Source organism: Sorex araneus, chromosome 4 (assembly GCF_027595985.1).
Source record: "Sorex araneus isolate mSorAra2 chromosome 4, mSorAra2.pri, whole genome shotgun sequence".
Taxonomy (NCBI): domain Eukaryota; kingdom Metazoa; phylum Chordata; class Mammalia; order Eulipotyphla; family Soricidae; genus Sorex; species Sorex araneus.
This window is the reverse complement of record NC_073305.1, coordinates 143,046,139-143,072,836: the sequence shown is the minus strand read 5'-3', so window position 1 is coordinate 143,072,836 and position 26,698 is coordinate 143,046,139. Positions and strand designations below refer to the sequence as shown.

Below are 26,698 nucleotides of genomic sequence, written 5' to 3'. Positions count from 1 at the left end.
AGAGAGAAATTAAACCAACAATATCTTTTATGATTGTGTATAAGATAATCCAGTACCTAGGAGTCAGCTAAAGAAAAAGGTGAATGATGTATACAATGAAAATTATAAAACACTACTAAAAGAAATAAAAGAAGACATAAAGAAATGAAAACACATCCCCAGCTCATGGATGGGAAGAATTAACATGTCAAAATGGCAACCATACCCAAATTATTTTTCAATGCCATCCCCACAAAAATACATATTACATTTTTTAAATACATAAATAAAATGCTGTTGAAATTTATATTCAACCCCAATAGCCAAAACAATCCTAGAGCAAAAGAAGATGAGAGACATCTTTCTCTGGTTTCAAACTGGACTATATATCTGTAGTAATCAAAATAGTGTGGTAATGGATAAAAGCTAACTCTCAGATCAATGGTACAGAACTGAGAGTCCACAGACAGACTCAGGTATGTGGAAAGTTAATCTTTGATAAAGAAGTAAAAGGTATGAAGGGGAGTAAGGAAAGTCTCTTCAACAAATGGTATTGGGAAAATTGGTCAGTCACATGCAGAAATAAAAATGAATTTCATTTATAATTTCATGAACAAAAGTCAGATAAAATGCATTAAAGACCTTTATATCAGACCTGAGTCCAATCCATAAGTTATATTTAAGAAAACAAATAGAACACGCAAGTAGCATGTTCTATCTTCAAGGTTTAATGCTATCAGTCAAGCAAATAGAATCAAAGATAAATAAATGGGACTACATCAAACTTAGAAGTTTCTGCACTACAAAAGAAACAATGACCAAAATAAAGTGACACAGACTGGGATAATATATTTACCCACCATTCATCTGATAATGAGTTTATATACAAGATATATAAGGCATGGGTAGAACTTTACAAGAAAAAAACAAACAACCCCATCAAAAAGATGAAGAGAAGAGATGCATAATAACTTCTTCAAAGACTACTCTGCTGCAAGAAGAGATGAAATCATGCAGTTTGCTGCTATGTGGATGGATCTGGAGGATATCATGCTGGTTAAAGTCAGACAAAGGAGAAGAATAAACAGAATGATCTTCCTTATGATATAAAGAAACAAAATAGGGCTATAACAGATATGCAAAGGCAACAGAAACTGAGAACTACTCTTTAGTAGGAAGCTTACAACAGGAGAGAGAGGGGGACAGGGCAGTATGATGCGGGAGGGGAGAACACTGGGAAAACAGTGGAGGAAAGTGGACACTCTGGACGGGAGTGTGGTGCTGAAATGTGTTCTGAATAAAACCTTTTCATTAACTGTATTGTAAACCTTGATGCTTAAATTAAAAATTGACAAATATTTTTTAAAAATTAAAAACATCTTTGTACGATTAAAAATACAATTCTTAGATGACTTCTAAAAATAAGTAAGTGTAACCAAACAAAAGTAAAATATTTACAGAAAAATTACAAAGCTTGGAGCCAAAGAGAGAACAGGGATTAAGAAACAGGTCATACTGGTTAAAGAAACTTTGGTACATCTACACAATGGAATACTATGCAGCTTTTAGGAGAGATAAAGTCATGAAATTTGCTTACAAATAGATAAACATGGAGAGTATCATGCTAAGTGAAATGAGTCAGAAAGAGAGGGACAGACATAGAGGGACTGCACTCATTTGTGGAGTATAGGGTAGCATCACATAAGGCTGACACCCAAGGACAGTAGATACAAGGGACAGGGGGATTGCCCCATAGCTAGAAGACTGCTTCATGAGCGAAGGGGAAAAGGCAGATGGAATAGAGAAGGGATCACTAAGAAAATGATGGCTGGAGGAACCAGTTGGGATGAGAGATGCGTGCCAAAAGTAGATAATGGAACAAATATGATGACCTCTCAGTGTCTGTGTTGCAAGATATAATGCCCAAAAGTAGAGAGAGTATGGGGAATATTGTCTGCCATGGAGGCAGGGGGAGGGTGGGAAAGGGGAGGGTATACCCGGGATATTGGTGGTGGGGAATGTACACTGGTGGAGGGATGGGTGTTTGATCATTGTGAAATTGTAACCCAAACATGAAAGCTTGTAACTATCTCATGGTGATTCAATAAAATTTAAAAAATTTAAAAAAAGAAATTAAGAGGTCACGTGTGCAGCTGACTACAATCCCATCCCTGGCACTACATGGTGCTTGGAGCATCACCAGGTATGAATCTGGTGGTCCTATGGGAGCACCTGTGTAGTCCTGGTGGTCCCTGGCATGTAGGGCCTAAACAGCACTGCATCTTCAATGCATATGTTTAATTAAATGACCCAGTTGGCCAAGAAGCGATCCCCAGACCAACTGAGCACCACTTTGGAGATCCTTTTCCAGAGGGAAGGTAACATAGATACTAAAAGATAGATATAAGGACTAGAGAAATAGTATAGTAGTTTTTCATGTGGCCTACCCAGGTTAAATCCTTGGCACCGCATAATGGTCACCTGAGCAGCTTCAGGAGTGATTCTTCAGCAAAGGGGCAGGAATGAACCCTGAGCACTGCTGGGTGTGGCCCAACCAGTGCTACCCTCAAAAACAATAAATAGCTAACACCAATATCTCTCTGTTTTACAAAAAAATTAAAAAGGAGGGAAGAAACGTGTTGTAACTCGTACTATGAAGCCAGTATTGCTAGGGTACTTATGTCAGAAAGACATAGTAAAAGAAAACATATTTGATATTCAGTGATACAAAAATTCTCAACAAAATACTAGCAAGCTGAATTCAAATTATGTACCATGACCAACTGATTCATTCCTGAAATGCATCTATGGGTTGATATACAAAAATCAACCAATCCTCACGGTGATTCAATAATTTTTTTAATTAAAAAAAATCAATGAATATAAAATTATACTAATAAAAATGAAGGGTAAAAGCATAAGACCATGTCAATTGACATGTCTGACAAAGTTCTATATACTTGCTTTCATAATAAAACTTCAAAAAATTAGGAATAGAAGATAATCATCCTAACATGATAAAAATTATATAATAAATCCATAGCAAATATTACAATGATAAAAGACAAAACAGTGCCTTAAAGATCAGAAGCAAGGAAAAATATCTGCTTTACAAATTTTCAACATAGTACTGAAAGCTCTACCCAGGAAAACTAAGAATAAAAAATAAAGTGAAATCACACTGGGGAAAATAAAATAAAATAATCTTTATAAACAGATATATTTTTATGCACAGAAAACTAAGTACTCTTTCAAAACTGTTAGAATTAATAAATGAATTCAGCAAAAGTTGAATTCAGCAAATTCAACATGCAAAACTTAGTTGCATTTCTATAACATAGCATAACAAACTGAAAAATTAAAATAATTCAATTTATAATACCAATAAAGAATAAAATATGCATTAACTTAACCAAGGAAGTGAAAGATTTTTATAATTAAAACTACAAAGCATGGCTCAAACAAATGAAAGAATATATGTGAATGGAAAGAAAACACATTTATGAATTGTTAAAATGTTTATATCTTAACAATACTACAAAATCAAATGGTTTAGTGTAAAATCCTAATGATAATTCTTTATAGATGTAGAATATCCATTCTAATATCATAAGCAATCTCAAGGAACCCCAAAGGTAAAAAAATTTTGAAGAAAAAAAGACGAAATTAGAGAATCAATATTTCTTGATTTCAAAACATATTGCAAAACTAAGTAAAATAAACTGTATAAGTCTAACAAAAACATATAGATAAATCTGTGGAATAAAATAGAGAACCTAGGAATAAGCCCTTACATAAATGGCCAAATGGGTTTTAACATTAGTATCAAGACTATTCAATGAGGGAAGAAAAATCTTTCAGCTAGGGAAAGTGAATATCCACCAAAAAAAGAATAAAGAAGACCTATATGTAAAATGTAAAACTACAAAATTCTTAGAGGAAAACGTTGGACAAAAACTTCACACCATTAGATTTGATAGAGATTTCTTGGATAAGGCAACAAAAGCAAAAAATGAATAAATTGAACTTTATAAAATTTTAAAACTTTCATGATTCAAGGAACACTATCAACCAAGTGAGAAGACATTCAGTGCCAACTATTCATAAGAATTCGGGGTAATAATAATTCTGGAATCATATGTGGTGCCAAGGATTGAATTTAGTCACATGCAAGGTAAGCACCTTATCTCCTCCTCCCGGACACTCGCTCCAGCTTGATACAACCACTTTTAAGGATAAAACTAGTAAAGTTAAGCATAAGCATACTATAAGCATCTGAATTTCCACTCCTGCACATGTGTACCTGAAGAATGTCCATGATGGTATTTATTTTTTCAAAGTTCTTCCAACAGTGGAATAAGTAGGTTGCAATATTTTCATACAAGTATTATACAACAGAATTACAAAGGTAATAGGCTGCCATATACTAACAGCAATGCAATCACAACACTTAATGTTGAAGAAACAGAATCCTTTTCTTAATGGGAAAAATAAATATAATGCCAATAATAAATTGGGCAACAATAAACAATGCATTTATGAATGTGTCACATTCCTAAGTGAAACATTTTGAGAAAAAGCTAAGGAGTGAATAACATCAATTTCTTGGAAGCAATAATTTCTTGTAGGTAGAAAGTGGATGTGATTGGTGGAGCACACATGAATATCTTCTCTCTTTTAAATTATAAAGTAATACTTGAACTTTATCTTAGGTCTACATTTTGAACTTCAATGTGCACTGTGTTTTGAAGAATGCATTTCCCGATTTTAAAATTCTGATAGTGCAAATAAAACACATATTAGGGAACAGAGTGTCTTGCTTTGATGCATTTAAGACTTTCATGTTGATAATAGTTTGTATACAGAAACTAGAAACAAGTGAGGCACATCATTCAGAAGCAAGAGTTTCCTAGGAAGATCTTTTTTTCTAATGAAAGTTTCTTGCATAAGTGAACAATTAATAAGAAGTGGCAGAAGTTACATAAACCAAATGACAAAATTCTGCTCATTTGTAACAGCAAAAGAAAGAAGTGATTGATAAACTGGAAAAAGATATATAGAAAACATTTAATTTCACTGTAACTTTTGCTATTTTAATTCTATAAAAGGTTGTTAGATCATAAGCAGCTACTGAACGCTGTTTATTTTTTCCCCTCCATTGATGACTTCAGTACTCTTGGGTGAAATATTAAAAATCTCATTTCCAAAAGAAAACAAGAAGGAACTTTAAGGAAAAAACCAATATGATTAGAAGGCAAAGGGTCTGATTTATGGGGAAAGATTAAAGGAGTTAAGCTACACAGTTTGGCTAAGTGATGACTAAAAGAGAGTATGATAACAGTCTACAAATATTTGAAAAGCATATACTAAGGAGGGAGGATTTGTTATTTATCTTGGTACAAAGTTGTTAAACTGGCCATGAATGGCTGATGTTAAGGAGAGGAAACGTAGGCTATCAGGGAGACTTCCTGGTTGAAATACATAAAATATAGAGATTCATTCCCTAAGAAATAATGGCACTTAGATTAATCTAGCTAGTTAAACTTTGGTTCACACAGAAAAAAGAAAGGCTTGCTTTAACCAGGACAAAAATTGAAACTAGATTTTGCTTGGTTGATAATTTTATTCCAGGAGATGAAAAGATTTTGAGACGTAAAGCATTCTATATGATATTTCTGAAACTTGATTTACTACATTTGTGAATCAAGTATTTTATACTACTAAAATTCATATTGCTAATATATTATCCTTAATCATGCTCCTGTCTGTCTTTTTGCTCCATTTTCTTGTTGATTTTATGTACATTTATATATTTGATCTATTAAGATCTTTATTTAAAAGGCATTTATAAAAGGTAACAAATATCCGTGTACTAATTATCTTAATGAAACATTAGATCTTAAACTATTAAAGCAACAACAACAACAAAAATATTAAAGCAACATCTATAAACCTTCATCCCCAATCTCATTCCTCCTTTTTCAACTAGCAAGAATGAACGCTCTGATTAGGTTTATATAATTTCTGGCCATTTAGAGATTTACCTCATCTATGTAAACTGGCCATGAATGGCTGATGTTAAGGAGAGGAAACGTAGGCTATCAGGGAATCTTAATATATACAATTGCTTTAAAAATCAACACCATATATAAATAATATATATAACTGTATTATTTTATTAAAACAATAAATATTAAAGTAATAATAATATAAACTACATTACAATAGCTCTTTCTACTTTAAGAGAAATATAAATAAATTTAAACTTTAACATTATCTCATGTTAACAGCTATACTTTATTCATTTCCAAAACAGTACAGTATTCCCTCATATTTATATATGGTATATGTTAATTTTCATATAATATCATAATAAAAATTATTTTTCAGTTCTCTGAATTATTTAAAAGTACTCCAAGAAACATATTTACACATGCCCCTTTGTGTATAGTATGAAGTTTTCTCTAGAATGCAATTATATGTTTCCAATTTAACTAGTAGGCCTGTCCTTCTTACCCTTTATGAAAGTTTTTTTGCCCTATAGTCTTAAGAATATTACATTTTTAGTTTTTATACTACTACACTTTTATAACTTCTGTGAATATTGAAATAATTGTTCTTTACTCCAGCTTCAAGATGTTACCTTCCTCTAATTAAAATTTAGACATTTTTCATGTTTATTGGTAGGAGTGATATTAAAAATATGTATTGACCCTAAGTCATAGAATTTGATTAACCAGAAAGAAGATATTAGCACTATTTATAAATAATTCTTTTTCACCTTGTTTGAAAGTTTTCCTCACATTTCGTGCTAGAATTTTATTGAGTGGCCTATTTTATTATAGAGTTTAGTATTTTACATATTTTAGTACTGGCAATAGAATTTTGAAATTATTCTGTCTATATGTAATACAGTAGTATATGCACTTATTATACTTACCATGTTATTAACACTTGAAGTATAGTTAATGTAAAAGAGATAGAATTTTTATTTAGTTAAGAGAGAAATTTGTGGGTAATGGTTATCATAATTCATAGCCATATATATTAATTTTGTCATATTTGATAAGGAAATATAAAATTTTGGTTTGGGTTTTTTGGGGTGGGCTGGTTTTGTTTCATTTTGGGTTCTTCTTGTTATTGTTATTTTGTTTGGGAGCCAAACCAAGCTGTGATCAGAGCTAATTTCTGGCTCTGTGCTCAGGGATCACTCCTGACAGGTTCATGGACCATATGGGATGCCTGGGTACACACCCAGGTCAATTGCATGCAAGTTAAGTGCCCTACCTGCTGTAATATTTCCCCAGCCCCACATCCAGTTTTATTTTACATAAAACATAATACATATATTTTTTAGAGTTGTTTCTCTTAGTAAAATTCCTCCATATCGTTAAAATAGTCCTTAGTGGGAATAGAGATGTAGTATAGCAGCAGAGCACTTGCCTGTATATGTGAGGCCTTGAGCATGCATGCACATACACACCAACACACACAAACACACACACAGTCACAAAAAAAGCTCTTTGGTAAAATGAACAGCTTTAAGTCCCATGAAAGCCCCATACAGCTGCAGCGTTTCATTATCATTTAGTCAGCTAGGGTGCATACAGTTTCATGGTTTTCAATAAATTTTCACATGAAATATTTTATCTACATTACGAACTACAGCCTTATGTAAAACACAAACATTTTACTATTTACTTATTTAATTTTGTGCCTTTCAGCAGTATTCAGGAAGCCATGGGGGTCCTTATGTGTGATTCGTGACCCACTGAACCTGCGTAGAATGCAGTGCCAGGGATTACACAGGTCACCCTCAGGGGACTCTAGGCTCATAATCAACAGTACTCATGGGCTACTCCAAGATGTGCTCAGACACCATGGGGTTCTGGGGACAGAAGAAGGGTCAGCCATTTACAAGCCATGCACCTTAATCCCCGTGCTATCCTCCAGCTCCAAGAGGATGAATATTTTAAAGAATTGATACAACCCTTGCAAGTGTTTTCCAGAAAGCTTTCTCGTGTATGTGACAAAATATGGGTACTTTTCAATTTTTAGTGAGGCACTGTGATTTATAATACTGTCAATGAAAGGGTTTCATGCATACAAGTTCCCAGTACCATATACACCACCATCATGCTTCTTTCCACCTTGGTGCAATGACCCCTCACACCCAACCCAAATCTTCAACTTTGATAAACTAAATTCTGTATAGCAATTCTCAGATTCTGCTGCCTTTGGTCATTTTTTACTTCCTTAGTTTTTTTAATATCCCACGTATGAGAAAGAGACAGACCCTCAGTATATGATCAACTAGTCTTGACAAAGGAGCTGCACGTATGATGGTTTGATATAAACATTTTTTAATTTCTCTTTGAATTTTCTCTTTTGAAATACGAAATGTTATTTACATTCTTAGAAAGTCATTCCTCATCCAGTTTCCTTCTAAAAATTCTATATTTATTTACATAAAATTCTTTTTGTGTTTGTTTTGAGGCCACACCAGTGGTTCTCTGGGCTTACTTCTGGTTCTGAACTCAGGGATCACTGCTGGCAGGCTCAGGAGACCATATGGGTCTATGAGGATTAAACCTGTATTGGCCACATGTAAGGCAAAGGCCCTGCCGTATTTTCTCTACTATCACTCAAGTCCCTTATGTAAAATTCTTCAGCATGAGATATAAAATTTCTGTCTAATTTCTGATGTAGATTTATTCCATCTATTGTTGTTTCAGTATCATAATGACATAGTATTTTATTATATGCTGAAAAAGTCCCCTTTTGACTTTTTATTTAGATAGGTCTTGGCTATTTTTCATGAATATTCTTCTAGAATGGTTTCATAGTCATTTTAATAATTTTCCAAAATTAGTTACCTGCTCACATTTCTGTTAGAGTATCAAGTATCTAAATTAGTTTAGAAATTATTTCAACATCCATAATCTATCACATAATTATTAATGCAAATGTTTGTATTTAGGTATGTAATTAAAAAATTTTTCTTGTACATTTTTTTAGTAACAGGTGATATGCATCTTTTTATGATTACTTCTAAATATTTCAGGCTTTCAGTTTCTGAGTTTAAACATTAAACTGTCCTTCCTTTCTTGTCTCCCATGGATACTCTTCCCACATTTCTCAATAAAGGACCATGAGAAAATTAAGTCCTACAGAAAAGGGTTTGAGTCAACACTTTTCCAATTCTCCCATAGATGGCAAAACTATCACATTTCTGGATGCAAAAATGAGCTCATTATTAATTCAACAGGTGTTTAAGGATAGTCTTAAAGGATAAGAAATAACTTATTTGATGAATTTTATAAATGTATGGGATCTAGCACACACATACACACACACACTCACTCTCTACAGAGAGAGAGAGAGAGAGAGAGAGAGAGAGAATTGGAACTGAAACCTCACGATTACAACAGTATTTACATTTATGCTTTTGCCATAGGGAAATCACTTCCCTGGGGCTGGAGCAATAGCACAGCGGGTAGGGCGTTTGCCTTGCATGCAGCTGACCCCTGTTCCATTCCCAGCATCCCATATGGTCACCCATTCACTGCCAGAAATAATTTCTGAGTGCATGAGCCAGGAATAACCCTTGTGCATCACCAGGTGTGACCCAAAAAGCAAAATAAAAAAAAAGAAAGAGAGAAAGAAAGAAAGAAAGAAAGAAAGAAAGAAAGAAAGAAAGAAAGAAAGAAAGAAAGAAAGAAAGAAAGAAAGAAAGAAAGAAAGAAAGAAAGGAAGAAAGAAGGAAAGAAAGAAAGGAAGAAAGAAGGAAAGAAAGAAAGAAAGTCACTGCTCTTCCACTACTGTTTTAATGTCACCTCTAGTCCACCTCTTCTTTCCCTACCCTCTTCCCACCATTTTGTAACATGGGTTTCTATTTGAAGTCCAAGAGTGTATCTGTCATGACATACCCTTTACACTGAAGTGTTCTTGACTATGTCAGCAGTGACCCAGTGCTCTCAACTTGCCCCTATCTTTCATATCTTCAGTACCCACTCTTTACTGGTTTTGTCTTACCAACATTAGAAAAATAGAAAAAAATATATGTATATATGTCTATGTTTCTGATGTAGCACTGTCTTTCCATTTTTCGTCGATTTGCTCAACTGGGCACCAGTAACGTCTCCATTGTGAGATTTGCTACTGTTTTTAGAATATCGAATACTCCACAGGGAGCTTGCCAGGCTCTGCCAAGTGGGTGAGATACTCTTGGTAGCTTGCCAGGCTCTCCAAGAGGGAGGGAGGAATTGAACCCGGTCAGATGCATGCAAGGCAAATGCCCTATCCGCTGTGCTATTGCTCCGCCCATATATATATGTATATATATACATATACATACAATATATTATATATATTATACATATATACTTGCTTTCTGCATCACACCCAGTGATGCTCAGGGGTTACTCTTGACTCTTCATTCAGGAATTACTCCTGGTGTCCCTTGGGAGACTGTATGGGATGCTGGGGATTGAACCCGGGATGGCCATGTGCAAGGCAAATGTCCGCCCTGCTGTACTATTGCTCCGGCCCAAAACAGACTAATATTACTCACAAAGTTCGAGCTTTTTGCTGAGTATTACCATTAGTTTACATTCAATGACACTTTCCATTCATTTTACAAGACAATCCAGCCCCAGCAATACACTAAAAATGGTATCCATGGAGTAATTAATTATCTACACTTAACTAATTCTATATCTTAATGTCCTTTATCTTAATGACCTTTTAGCACCTTTTCATAGTAGCCCTTCTGTTAGAAACACTCTTCCTTCTTAGCTTCTGTGCCACAAAATTCTCCTCTCTTTTTTAACCTCTTTAAGTCTCATTAACTAGCTTTGTATCACCATCATAAGTATCTGAATTCACTTTTTCAGTTACACATACCCAACTGTCTACTTCCACTCTGCACTGGGTGTTTCGCCAGCACATCAGATATGATAAATTCCAAACTGAATACACTACTTAGCTATCTTTCTCCCTGCTTCTTGTCTATATTCCTTTCTAAAAATATCATCCCTAGAGCTATTAGCAAGTTCAAGTAATCTTTCATCAAAAATAATGAAATGTGTCCTGCTTGCCTTGCCATAAACCAGCTGGAGATATTGGGTAGTGCATATTTTGGTTTACACAGCAGGCAAATGCTATGGGAACCTGATGGGCTCAAATCAGGGATTACCAACATCACTATCAAAGTGGTTCACTCCAAATAGAAAAATCGCACTGATCTGTGGGATATAAAGTAACAGAATGGGAGACTAACACCCAAGAGTAGTAGAGATAAGGACCAGGAGGTCTGCCCCACAGCTTGGAAACTAGCCTCACATGCTGGGGGGAAAGGCAGCTGAGATAGAGAAGGGAACACCAAGTAGAGGATGTTGGGAGGACGCATTCCGGTTGAAAGATGGGTGAAAGAAAGTAGACTACAGACCAAACATGGTGGCCACTCAATACCTCTATTGCAAACTACAACACCCAAAAGGAGAGAGAATAAAAGGGAATGCCCTGCCACAGAGGCAGGGTGGGGTGGTGGGGAATAGAGTGGGGGTGGTGGGAGATGGAGTGGGGGTGGTGGGAGGGATAATGGGAACACTGGGGTGGAGGAGAATGGGCATTGGTGGAGTGATGGGTAAATGATCACTGTATGACTGAAATGCAAGCTCGAAAGTTCATAAGTTTGTAACTGTACCTCACGGTGATTCACTGATAAAAAAATTTAAGAATAAAAAACATTTTTAAATAAAATAAATACAGCTAGTTTCTTTTCTCACTTTAACTTTGTTAAATAAATATTTATTAGCATACAAAAGAGTGAATTGTTCTGGGCCTTGGAAATCCCTTAATTGTGTTAACTCCCTAATCATAACGATCATGATGCTATAATTGCTTTAGGTATCTCTAGAAAAAATAGGTTGTATGTGTAGCTACCTAAAATATTTTAAATGTATTAATAAAATTTGTGATAAACTCTTTTGAGAAGAAAACTAATAAAATTTGTCATGAACCTTCTGAGGAGAAAACAGTGGACCTAAGAATCAGGTTTGTTCTATTCTGTAAAGTAAGCTCGCCCAACGCTGCAGTAGCTTATGTACAACTCGCCAGTACCACCAGCTCCATCCAAGTGAAAGGAAGGACACTCAAGAGAAATTACTTCAACTCCTTATTGACATAAACTTCAGTCAACTAAAGTGTATTTATAAGTCAATATTTTTGCACTTTCACGATTGTTTATCTAATAATGATGCATTATTTCATTGATAAAAGGAACAATCTGAAGGATTTTATTATGTAAGTATCCATTAACTATATTAAAAAGCACTGGTGGAAAAAATTGGTAATTTTAGTAGGCTGGGGGCTTTATATTATTTTTAAAGATAATATACTTGCATCATTTCACCAAACTAATGGAGCTGCAATTTATTCTAGGTCCAGGTTTATCACACAACACATCATCCTGTGCCCTTAGTTCTAGGGTACCTCTTTTTAATGATTAGTTAACTTGAGGATAATGAAGGCCTTATCATGTACCTAATTAGCCATGCAGTCCCTAATGGTAATCTAACTCATTTAGATAAAGTTAGTTTGCTGATCTCTTCTTTGGTTGGGGGTAGGGAAGAGGCAGGGAGTTTAGGGAGAAAGTGTATGTGTACATCTGTCATACCCTTTCACCCTAACTCCCATCTCTACCATCTCCACTCCACTTCACCACTGCATAAGAGATCCGTAAACTCACATATGTACACACATACAGAGTGGTAAAACAAACTGTAGCATAACATTTGGGCTTTATGATAACAATAAAGGGTTTTGTCTAAATGAGCATATTCCAAATGCTAATTCTTTTGATAGACTCAGTTGTAAGTTGTTGGTTTATATTTTCATGGAAATATCTTGAATCAATAACGTCCCATTATTTTACAATTGATTAAGTCTTTGATATGGGATATGGAAATAAAAAAACCACTTCTCTCAAGTTAATTTTTGCTCCATAAGTCCAGAGAAGAATCATTTGATGATTCAAATCTAACAGCACTGTGTGAAATTCTCAATCACAGGGTGGTTCCTAATAAACAACATTTAATTTTCATCTATATTTAGCAATAAGAATGAGTAACATAACTGCTCGGCTTTTATGCATATTACCACATATGTAAATAGATATTAAGATCATTCTTACCTCATTCTTCAGTTTGCTTCCAGAAAACCTTAAAAACCAGAACATTTTCTGTTAGTTAAAAAGTATATATATTTATGTATAGGTAAAACAATTGGAAAATAAAGAAAATCTGTGATTAGTGAAATAAATATGGAGAGAAATTACTTTTATTTTCCAAATGGATACAAGCATCTTTCTCTTCTCTATTTTTTTAAAGAGTGGGTTACATGGATCCAGGCTGTGCTCAGAGGTCATTCCTGGCAGTGTTCAGGGGATCATATGGGGTATCAGGGATCAAACCTAGTCGACTGCTATGTATCAAAGCTAGTCGACCCACTATATCATCCCTCTCTCACTCCTAGAATCTTTCTTAAAGGAAAAATAAAATAATAAAAATATTTAGGGAAATATGGTAGATAGAGACACGCAAAGAGCCCTTGATAATAAATAGTGGTATGTATTCCAACCTGTATTTTCACTTTAGAGTGAGTATAAGCTAGTAAGCTACAATTCTGTTTTATGGTATGAGTTCAGATCACCAAAATTACTTTTTACCAAGAGATAAAATTTTATTCAATATTACTTTGAAAAGTAAAAGAATCCATTGTTTTGAAAGCTAAGGGATGTTCTTGGTAAATCACACCATAAGACAAGCTCACATGTACATTAATTTATTCAGAGACCCAGTATTTAAAAAAAAATTATAATTGTTTATTATACACTGGTTTATTGGTCATAGCCTTATTTGTCCATAATCTTTTCTCAATAAAGGCAATTTAGAGTAGTTTGCTATTTATATTCATCTGTGTTTTTCCTTTTACAGTTCTCTAGCTTTTTGAGTAGGCTTTAAGAGAAACTCCAGTAGGTCAATAGCTGTATCTTACTAAGGTAAATTTGTATTCAAAATATGAGTTATTAGCAGTGATTATAATGAATTTTTTATATTTGTTAGGTAATGGTCATGAGGCATGAAATTTAAATGCAAAAAATATATTTTCTTAAAAGGAATTCTGCCTTCTCATCTCTCTGGGTTACCTACTTACATTAATTTCTCACTGATTTCTAACTCCACAAATGGCACAGGCATCAAGAACACATCACTTCAAATATTCACACAAAGCTGGAATTAAGGTCTTATGCATAAAAGAGAAAAAAAAACATCTGAGTAGGAAAACTTAGCAACTCATTTATTTTTTTTTTTTGCCTTTTGGGTCACACCTGGTGATGCACAGGGATTATTCCTGGCTCTGCACTCAGGAATTACTCCTGGCGGTGCTCAGGGGACCATATGGGATGCTGGGAATCGAACCCGGGTCGGTTGTGTACAAGGCAAATGCCCTACCTGCTGTGCTATCGCTCCAGCCCCAGCAACTCATTTATTAAATAGGTCTTATGACTATTGAAGAAACGCAAAGAACTTGTCTGAAAGATAATGGAACTCTACCTTGTCAGACCCTTTCCCGAATATACGGAGTGGTAATATGCACTGCTCTCTTTGATGCCAATTCCATAATAATGGTACCTAGAACAAGGACAGAACCAGCTCTGTGTTAGTGAAGGAGCTTCTTAAGGGAAAAAAAGAGGCAAAGCATACCGAAATAGCCTAAAACTAAGAAATGTGCCCCTTAATCATCTTCCTTTTCTGTGTTTTTCAAATAGTAGCTTTGGATAGTTACTAATCTTACTATGGCTGCATTTCTAGTTAGAGTTGGTTTTTTTTTTGTTTCTATTTAGGTTTAAAAGAGAATGAAATAACCACTGCCAATTTCCTAAATAAGAGAGCACCCAATTTGCAAATATTTACATTCAAATGTTGGTTCTAAGTATATTAAAAATATCTATGCAGTTTCCCATATCCACATCCATCCAAAGCAAAATTCATACTTTCCCAAATGGCTGCCTCCTGGCAAGACCTGAGGTTTAAGTATAATGACAAAACAAAGAACCCCTGAGATATAGAATGGAGACCCTCACAAGCCTAATAGTAAGGTCTAGGCTATTTGTACAAAGGACACCACACCACAGCCCCAAGGACCTGGAATTGGATCTGGAAGGAGGATGTGACCTTTGGATCAACACAGTCTTCGACTCTGGAGAGGAGGAATAGAACCAGAAGAGCTGGACTATGTCAGAACAAGACTCTCTGGCCTCTGACAGGAGAGAGTCAGAGAAAGGTTTCTAGACGTGAGGGTCCAAGGGCAGCATTCTAGCAGAAAAGTTCTCACTAATGATCCTTGGTCATATGCAGTGGAAAGGAAGAAGTTCTAAGTATTGAGAAAATACACATGATACAAAATGCTATTATAAAAAATACTATTTACAAAGTATTTGAAAATAGTAATGGGGAAATTATTGAGGTTAAGAAAGATACTTTATGATTGTGGCAGACTGGAAACAAGTAGTTTTTAAGTCCTCAATTTTGGTAGACAGACAACAGTAATTTGCTAGCCTGATTAGAATTGTACATTGCTCCATTTTTACAAGCAGAGAATTATGCTATGGTACATAAAAAAGGAACCTTTTCTTACTATGAATGGAGAGATGATGGAAATATGGAACTTATGAAACCTAAAAACATTGAACTTATTTATATTTCTAATTAGAATGAAAAGAAGTAAACATATTTAAGTCATCAGGAACTTACTGAAGGAAGCTATATTTGATAGAAATATATAAGAGAAATACCAAAAACCATGAAGAAATGAGCAGATATAAATGATATTCAGCTAAAGTAAGTATATCTTAGTCATCAGGAACTTATTGAGAAATGCTACATTGGTAAGCAAGTGAAATACCAAAGTACATGAAGAAATGAGCAGATGTAAATACTAGCTAAAGTATTAGAAGAATTAATCAATAAATCTGAGTTTGAAATAAGTATAATATTTCCCTTGTTACATTTCAGAATGAAGATACCTAGGAAATACCTTTATATTTGAAGGAGTAATGAAAAGAATGCTTGAGAATTTATTAAGGGATTTATTTCAGTGGAAATTTATTGTCATTGCATGTTTTGCTAAGTTCATTATTTTTTGTATAGCATTTTAATTTAAATAACAGTTTAGACATTAGCTCAAGAAATTTATGTGAATAATTGCTTTCCTTAGAGGCTAAACCAGATGACATTCCCACCAATAGGGAATGAGGGTTTCTTTCTCACCACAACCGTGCCAACATCGGATGTTTCCAGACTTTTGATATATGTCATTCTCACATATTTGAAATGGCATCTCATGCGATGTTGTGTTCAACAAATTCACTCCACTGGTTCCAGATGAATCATAACCAACATGAATCACTAAAATCTATATAATTGATTTGTTTCATATTTGACATTTCATATGTAATCAAGAATTAAGAATTTAAACTTCCTATAGTGGGAAGTGAATAAAATTTGATGAAAAAATAAATTAATAACATTAAAAGTTAAAAATTACAATGTATAATAAAGAAACTTGTAAGCAGAAATCATTCGATCAAGAGCACTTGTACAGTAAAGACTTAAATATAACAACAATTTTAAATTGGGTAAAGATTATGATCTTGTCTACTATGACATGAGGAAATCTACTAACACTCTCACAAATGCTATGAAATCTATCTATTGCTATCCAGATTACTTGTTCTCCATAAATAACTTCCACTTTGTCATTTTGGTGCCTTTATACATTTCTGAGTTCTTCATTGGAAATATCCTTTGTTTCTGTTTTCATTTTTTAGCCACACATCAAAACAAAGATTCAATGAATGAAATTGTGACTGGCATTTCAGGAAAAACAAATCTTTTGAATTCCTCTTATGGTAATTTATCCCATACAGCTTTGTACCACAAATACATGGCTTATCTTCCCAACTAAACTGTAAGGTCTGGAGGAAGAGAATTCCATCTTTCCCATCATCTTATTAAAATAACTGCTAAAAAAAGAAAGCGAATACTTCAGTTATTAGAAGAGTCCATGCATAGTATTAGGAATTTAGAAACTGATAAAACAGAAAATTCTCCTAAAGTCAATCATTTTCATTAATTACCACATGGATCTGTGCATTTTAAGGTAACCATTAAAATACTGGGGATGCTCAAAACCCATACAAACAATGTACATACAGGGAATGAAATCAATGTATTTAAGTATAAAGAAGGTTTCTAGGATACAAATCTCAATATCTTGTAATAGTCATTGTGATGCTTCAGCACATATCATATCCAGTTTCTTCTGGAACCAATAAAATAATCTTTTGCCTTTAAATTTTCTTTTAGTCTAATCAAAGGTACATACATTCATCTGAGTGATGATTTAGTATCTTTAAGAATAAAGATAATAAATGAGCACCTTTCTGTCCTCTATTGGCTGAAAATAACCTTCTTAAAATTAAGAAGAACAATTGCAAAGTATACATGAAATTTTCATCTCACTTGCAACAATCTATCAAATTATTTGGTTATTAACATATTTTCCCTAAAGTATGTTGTGCTATGAAATATGAACATCACGTTGGTTATGAATCTGCTCATTCATAACCAACATGAAACTTCTGGCCCTGAAATCAGGGATCATTCCTGGCAAGCTTGGGGTACCATAAGGGATGCTGAGGATTGGATCCCATTGACCACAAGCAATATTATCCTACCAGCTATATTATCACCTCACCCCCTCCCTATATTATTTTATTCATTTTTATTTAAAAATATATAAATGTTAAGTTTTTTTAATCCTGACTATTGTTAGTAATTTTTTAAAGAAATCTTTGGTATAGTGCAAGTATTGCTTATAATGATCAACAAAATTGTGTTCATTCATTAGTATCAACTTAAGGCCTTATAATCAAATCTTTAGTTTTATGCCACAGAACATCATTTATATCTTAGAAACAAAGTCATAATTTTCTATGTTCACACTTTAATGTAAGCATGTTAAAACCATAAAGGGATATTTGAGAGGACAAATGGGCTTTTTGAATCTTTTTTGTACTATAAAATATTTACATTGTGTCTAACGACTTTCTTCATTTGCCGACCAATTTATACTTACACCTTTATTTCATCTTATCCATTTCTGTCATTTATAGGATTCCTGAAACATATGTTCCCACTGAGCTAGTAGCCTCTATGTTAGTTTACTCTATACAAATGATAACTGATAAGGAAATGATGGGATTAAGCTGTTCGTGGACTTGCAATAACTTACTATGATAAGAGCAGCTGCCATATCTATTTTATTAACCCACTAAATCACTACTAATAAATAAGATAATAGCTTTTGTCCATCATGTCTGAAAACCAAGATTCAACCGATCAAAGTCTATGAGAAATTAAAGTGTAACTTCAAATAAAATAGTCTACCGTGTGTGAAATCTAATTCAGTGGCCTCAACTGTGTTCACCTTTACTCTGTTGACCTATTCTGAACAAGGGTAGTAAAAAGGCTCTTTTGCTCATCTCTATCCCTAAGCCCAAGTCAGTTTTAGAATATTCAATAAAATGCTAATTAAATAAACAGTACCAAAGTTTTTTGACAATACTCTAATGTACCACTCTCTATCTTAAAAATTCTTCATACCATGCTTTGTTTCTTATTGTACATATGAATGAACTAATATATTTATATCATACAATATGTAAAATTATTTTCATCATATATTATAAACTTATAGAATTTTGCTTAACTTTTATTTATTCAAAAGATTAAATATATTATACAAAAAAACAAACATTCTGTTATATACTTTTGACATTGGTGATAAAATGAGGTAAAGGGGAAAATGCATAGAAATTTCTTTTCATCTTTGTATTCGGAATATGGAGCATGCCCTGGTGTGGTTGGTCTTGTTGGTGCGGTGAGATTGGTAGCAGTGAATGATAGGACTGAATGTTGGGAAACTATTGCTGCCTTCATATTGATTGGTTTCGTGTGACAAGCTAGTTAATTTAGATGTTCTCAGCATAGGCTTTCAGATTCTAAGTGTTCATTTTTATGTTTCTTTTCCATAATTCAAGCACCAAGGCTTCTTATCAGGAACAAGAAAAATGTCACAGGAAATATATTGTTTAGTATTTAACTGTTTCTAATTTTTACAGTTCATGATATCTGTCACCATATTCTGATTCTGTCCATTTGAATTAATTTTGTTTTCTGTTTCTATAAAATATTTTATATCTTCCAACCCCATCGGAAAATGGAACGAAGAAATTAACAGAAACTTTCTCAAGGAAGAAATACTAATGTGCAAAAGGCACATGAAAAAATGCTCTTCATCACTAATCATCAGGGAGATACAGATCAAAACAACAATGAGATACCACCTCACACCACAGAGAGTGGCACACATCCCAAAGTACAAAAGCAACCAGTGTTGGCATGGATGTGGGGAGAAAGGGATCCCCCCTACACTGCTGGTGGGGATGCTGACTGGTTCAGCCCTTTTGGAAAACAATATGGATGCTTCTCAAAAAATTAGAAATTGAGCTCTCATTTGACCCAACAATACCACTTCTGGAAATATATCCCAGAGAAGCAAAAAATGTATAGTCGAAATGACATCTGCATTTGTGTGTTCATCGAAGCACTGTTTACAATAGCCGGAATCTGGAAAAAACCCAAGTGCCCGAGAACAGATGACTGGTTAAAGAAACTTTGGTACATCTACACAATGGAATACTATGCAGCTGTTAGAAAAGATGAAGTCATGAACTTTGCATATAAGTGGATCAACATGGAAAGTATCATGCTAAGTGAAATGAGTCAGAAAGAGAGAGACAGACACAGAAAGATTGCACTCATCTGTGGAATGTAATATAACAGAATGGGAGACTAACACCGAAGAATAGTAGAAATAAGTACCAGGAGGTTTGCTCCACGGCTTGGAAACTGGCCTCACATGCTGGGGGGAAAGGCAGCTGAGATAGAGAAGGGAACACCAAGTATAGGATATTGGTGGAGGACCCATTCAGGTTGAAAGATGCATGTCAAAAGTAGACTATAGACCGAATATGATGGCCACTCAATAACCCCATTGCAAACTACAACACCCCAAAGGAGAGAGAACAAAAGGGAATGCCCTGCCACAGAGGCAGAATGGGGTGGTGGGGGATGGGGTGGGGTGGTGGAAGGGATACTGGGAACATTGGTGGAGGAGAGTGGGCACTGGTGGAGGGATAGGTAAATGATCACTGTTTGAGTGAAATGCAAACATGAAAGTTCATGTTTGTTATTATACCTCACAGTGATTCACTAATAAAAAATAATAAATTAAGAAAAAAATATTTTATATCTTCCAAACAATGTTTTATGTCTCCCAGATAAAAATGTTTTATCTTTACAGATAACAATATTTTACTTTGGTTGAATAAATTTTGGGTTCATTTTAGTTAAACTGAACATCTTCTACTTTTTTGTGGACTGTAGCTCCTGATACAAAAAGAAGTAGATGCAAGAAGTAGCATGTGCAAATGGTGATTTAAGTAGTGAACATCTTAATAGACATTTGTATCTTAGAGAAATGAAGCATAAAATCAAACTTGGGTTTCACTTATGTCTTTTGATTACTAAGTATCTCTTTGTTACATAGATCCCTGTTTCCTAAACTTTCAAATTTCATATATGAATAAAACAGGAAAATCTACTAAGTGTCATTGTCTCCTGAGTCTCGGAGTTACCAAAGAACAGTTTTGGTGATCTCTTATAACCAGAATTCAGAAAAAAAATTTAAGTTAACCATGACCTACCTAAAAGACCCAATAATAAGTAAATAAATAGATTCTGTATGAAAGATCCACACTAATTGATTGGGCAAACTTAAGTCATTTTGGGAGAATTTGGGAAATATTGAGAGCTTGTATTTTTAAACCACCATCATAAGGACAGTTATACTAACGTAGCTACAATCAACAGATATTACAACAAATTACTACCTAATCTATATCATTAAAATAATTTAATAAATATTTAGTGGCAGTATGTTAGAGCACTAAGCCAAAGCCTATGACAGCAATAGGCTTTGAAAACTCTGTTAAAATTGGGAGAAATTGTAAAATCCCATTAATCCAAAATATGTTTTTACTTCTCTGTTTTTATTTGTGTTTCAACAATTGCTCATATTTCCTTTGAGAAGATGTGAGGGCATTCCTAGCAGTCCTGGTGGTCACCAAGGCTGACCCTGTGTTCAGGCCCACCAGGACCACACCACACTGTGTTTTTACTTGCTCATATTTCTACAAACAAAAGTATTTTTCATAAAATGCTTAAAATATTGAACAACTATTATAAATGATGATTATAAAGACATTATCACAGCCTAGAGAAAAATTTACAACAAAAATAAAAAGCGGAAAGGAAAATTGCATTTGTGCTATAAGCTTTGCTTTTATATAAAATATGTCCATATAATTTAGATGTAATAATATATGTTATATAATCTATACAAACAAATATCTCTCTATATAAAGTAATTTAAATAGCTTACTTATGGTTGAGACTTGAGAAAATATTGTTAGCTCTTAGAAGAATTTAATATATTATATTTTTAACTGTTATGTTAGAAGAGAAAATACATACCACAGGAACTCAGAAATTTGATTAAATGACTGATGTTATTGGGCCAGAGAGATAGTATGGTATAGTGGTAAGGTTCTTGCCTTGCATATAAAAGCTGAACCCAGTTTGATCTCTGGCACTACATATGCTCCCCTCAGTACCATCATAAATGACTCCTGAACAAAATCAGGGATATCCCCTGAGCAGCACCACATATGACTCCAAATTGTTTATGAATATATATATACATCCATATAGGTATGTATATCAACAAGTCTCATAATGGAGACATTACTGGTACAAACTCGAGCAAATCGATGAACAATGCAACAACAGTGCTACAATGATATATATGTATATATGTTATATATATGTCACTGTCATCCCATTGCTCATCAATTTGTTCAAGCGGGCACCAGCAATGTCTCTCATTGAGAGATGTAAATGTTATATATATGCATACACATATATGTTTTACAGTTGACTAGATGATTTAGAGTTAATAAACTTCCATTTAAATGGTAACAGTTTTAAATAGTATCTGTGTGGGCAAATAAAGAATTTTTCTGATTTTGGTGGAGCCTCTCCAGTATTGCTCAATCCTTAGGGCCACTCCCAGAAACACCTGCCCAGTTGTTGCAGCTCTGAGAGTTCCATTTGGTACTCAGCCTGCTGATGTGGTGCTGCTTTGCCTGGAGAAACTGCACCACCAGGGCTAAACTTGGGGTGCTGGTGGTACCAAGACACCACTTTTGACATTTAACATAGACTTGTCATTTTGAAAGTAAGAGTGTGAGTATAAGTTCTCAACAAAAAACTTTAAGTTGTATTGCTAATTTCTTTACTTAGTGATTTCACATTTCATTTTGCTAAGATGAAATTGAAAGTATACTTCTTTGTTCATTCCTTATACTTTGTCTTATTCAGTTCTCACTACAAACCTATGCCCACTTTACTGATGAAAAGTTGAGAAATTTATAGTGTCATACAGCTACATATAGAAAAATGACCAACTTTAACCCTCACGCTCCTAACCAATACAGAATGCTAGCTTTTATCTATTCTCCTGATAAAAATATAAGGTTATTCCTTGAGAAAAGAAATTAAAAAAAGAAAACTATGTGACTAAGAAAAGTTACACTAAAACATTTCTAATGATAAGTAAGAAAACCTAAAAATATAAGGTTATTCCTTGAGAAAAAGATTAAAAAAGAAACTATGTGACTAAGAAAAGTTACACTAAAACATTACTAATGATAAGCTATATAAACTCTGTATCTTGCTATATCCTTCAACATACTAAATTTTCTTATGAGAAGAGTCTTTCCCTCTGTGATATTAAAATATTAAAAATGTAATAGGCAAGTTGTACAAACTTGCATATTAAATAATGTAGAAAATATTCAAATTTTATATGCCTTTCTTTTAGGCACATCTGCTTTTAGATACCAAACAAACTGCCAGAAGACAGCACTATATATTGTTACATAAACTTAAATACTGTGTGACAATGGACAGAGTTAATGATTCATCTGTAATCCCAAAGGCTCCTTCTAGGATTAATTGACTGTCTCGGCAGCCTGCCTGTTGCCCTCTTGGAGATTCTGTGAAGAGGATTTCTCTTCTTTGCATTGCCTCTTTTTCTGCTATTTATTTACTTCAAACATTATCTAATCTTTCCTCCACCTATACAAATCATTAGGAGTCAAATTCAGTAAAATCAGCCAGTTAAATTGAGTCAACTTTGAAATAAAGCTAACTTGAAAACTCTAGTATTTTCTTTTTTTTTTAAATTTCACATTTCTAATTCATTTCAGACCATAATAACATTAATGGAAGTAATTAAATAACTTTTAATTAATTGATAATAATATTGCAGGCAACAGAAAGGTATCTACAGAAATTAGAGTGTCTATCCTCAAAATACTATCATTGAAGAAAGATTAAAAATTAAGTTTACATTAACATAGGTATCAACACAGGGACAAAAGATGCAAGATGCTTGGGTCTGATCTTCAGCACCACCCAGTCTTTTAAGTATCACTCTGAGTGACCTCAACACTAAGCTCTAATAGATGTGACCCAAATATCACAAAGAGGAATATAGCATAGGCACCAACATGGACCTGGAGAGATAGTATGGCATGTAGTACTTGCACACACAACTGAACCAGGTTCAATCCCCAACAACCAATATGGTCCCCTGACTCACCAAAAGTGATCCCTGAGTACAGAATCAGGAAGAAACTTTGAGCACCACTGTGTGACCCCAAGCACCCCTTGCCCCCATCTATAATTAGGATAGGTACCGACAAACTTTATGAGAGTTTCTTAAAAAGCCCAGATTAAATAAATAAAGAAGCTAAGAAATGATTTAAGAGAAGAGAAACATCATCAGCTATTCTTTTAAATGGTTTAAAAATTCAATATCTATAAGGCGAAAAAAACTCCACCGAGAACAACAATCAACAAAAGAAAGAATAAACAAAAGAGTAATTGACAGTAATTTGGTAAAAGAATAGACTAAGCTAAAAAGTGAAAAGTAGATGATAAGATTTAAAAAAATGGGTTGGAACTAAGTGTTAATGAGCCCTAGATGTCACCTTGAGAAAGAACTGAAATTACAAACTGGTGAAGATGAAGAGAAATAACTGAATCTGAAGGTTTAATATACAGCTGTAGAAACTGACTTTAAAAGATTAGTTTGGAAAAATAAAGTTCAGCTCAGGTTGTGGCAGTGAGATTGAAGAGAAAATCAAGACAAAAAAAAGAATTAAACCTATTTTCTGGCAAGAGTCTAAAGCTGAGCTAGCTAAAAACATAATCACTTGTCATATGTGACAACGGAGCACATTTAGGGTAATTAATTTGAGTTTAGTTATGATGTACATGTAAAACGCAAACTGAATTTCAAAACCTCTTAGGCAAAAAAATAGAAAATGCCTCAAAACTTTTCTATTACCTACATGGTAAAGTGAATTTTTGTATGATTAAATGCAAAATCAATCTCATCAGTTCCTTTTTTATTATTTTTATGTGCCTACTGAAAATTTGTGAACTATGTATGTACTACTTTATATTTCATTAGACAGTTCTGAAGTAGATACTAGCACAAAATTAAGACATAGGGCAAGCTTAAAAAGAATGAAAAGAGAAGAGAACCTGACAGGACTGTGACAAAAAAAAAAGTCTTGGGGAAGTTTTGTTTCTATACAATATATTTATTTTAAGAAGACACAGTCTGCAGTTTCAAATGTTAGACAGATACCATGGAAGATGAAAAGGAATTACTGATGTCTTGCCCAGATAAAGAAATAAACCTAAATAATGATTCTGTGAAAAGAGCAATCAGATGGCTGACCTCTGGAGAAACAGCCATGAGAAGGAATGTCACAGAGCAACTGTGGAGATGACAATAGATGTGAGAGAACTTCAGCATTAAAAAGATCTGACTGCATTGTCGGAAAAAGGAAAGGAAAAGTTGAAAATTTCTTCCTTTTGCTTTTCAGAAGAAAAGAATTCCATGGACAGAGGAAAGACTTGATGAACAAGTAGTTGTAAATGGGATTCCACAGAAAATGCTACAAGAAAAAGAAAAACTAATGAAGAGAAAGAATACGTGATAACTTGTTTTTATGTTATATTTACACTAAGGAACGAGAACACTGCTCATTTGTGAGCTTTGTCTTTCAGTGAAAAGAAAGTGACCATAAGAAAATAGTTTCAGGATAAGAAAAGAACATCAAACCTCTATTCTGGATTTCTCTTGGTCATTTATTTAGCTTATACTATTTCCTTTCATGACTTTGGTAACAGCTCTTTAATATTTCATAAATAAATTAATTTAATTTAAATCACTAACCAAAAGTACCATAAGTATTATTATACCTTTATGTTATCATTCAATTATATAAAGCACCACATGTATAGGTCTGCTAAGTGTTCCATGAGGATGTCTTACTTTGAATGGCCTCTTGTTCCAAGCCGTCTTGTCGTCAAGAGGGGAAATTTCTGGCGGATGGTCTAAAAAGAAAGTCAATTACTTTAGTTTTTAAAAACTGCATGACTCTCTTGCAAGCCATTCATAATTAGATTATAAATTCTAGATTTATAGAATCTACCTTCTAGTTATGAAAAATGTGAAACTTATCAAATATTTAGTATGAAAAAGGCAGTAGCATCTGCATCTTATTACACAATAGTATATCAGTAGTGGCATGAAGATTTTTTTTGAACTGATTTTTTTGACCTCCCTTATCTCAATTTTTAAAGAAATTTATATCAATATCTTATTTTGCTTCATACTCCTACCAAAGCAATTAATATTGCATTGTGTAATGATAATTGGATTTCTTTATAAAAATAAACAACAACAAAGATTTACCCACAACTGCTGCTGATCTCCAACTCTAAAAAAACACAAGAAAATTCCTCTGCCTCTTGATCTCCAAAGCAGTGCTTAAAAACTTTTCTTTTCTTTGCTGCTTTCTCTAACTTGCTAAAATGAGCACTTAATTTTCAAAAAATTGAGTTTTAATTTGAATCGCATGATATCTATACATGATCTAAAAGCTCTAAAGAAAATTTATGCTTATATTTATGTAAATTTCTCAGGGACTGATTCTATAGCTTTTACAGACTCTCAAGGTAGTTAATGACTCACTATACTACTGAATATTACTGTCATAAAGAAGACTCATAGCACAGTAATCCTAAAATAGATATCAGAAGCCTTCTCTCCTAATTCCTCATTTTAGAGAATCAATGAATTGAGTATTGAAAGGGTTAAGTACATTTCAGTTTTCACACACACAAAAAAATTATAGGCTAGGCTAGAAACTAAATTATTTAATTACCATGTACTATATCACTATCTCTTATAATCAGATGATTTTCAAAACAAATTATTTTCATTTAAAAGACTAAGAGATCTGACCATACTGCTCATTATTTTCTGGACAATGAGTCCCTCTACAGGTTAGAATTTGGATTTCAGTTATCTGTTATGAAATATT

General features: G+C 33.7%; 1 protein-coding gene across 1 annotated transcript in view; it reads right to left on the bottom strand.

The window, feature by feature from the left end:
* RFX6 (regulatory factor X6) overlaps positions 1 to 26,698 on the bottom strand; it is a 56,719-nt gene that overhangs the window by 25,676 nt on the left and 4,345 nt on the right. Inside the window, exons 4-6 of the mRNA XM_004614001.2 lie at positions 25,645 to 25,706; positions 14,598 to 14,675; positions 13,175 to 13,202 (exon numbers count right to left, since the gene is read on the bottom strand). Of these exons, the coding sequence (XP_004614058.2) occupies positions 13,175 to 13,202; positions 14,598 to 14,675; positions 25,645 to 25,706 (168 nt within the window). The remainder of the gene's footprint in view (positions 1 to 13,174; positions 13,203 to 14,597; positions 14,676 to 25,644; positions 25,707 to 26,698) is intronic.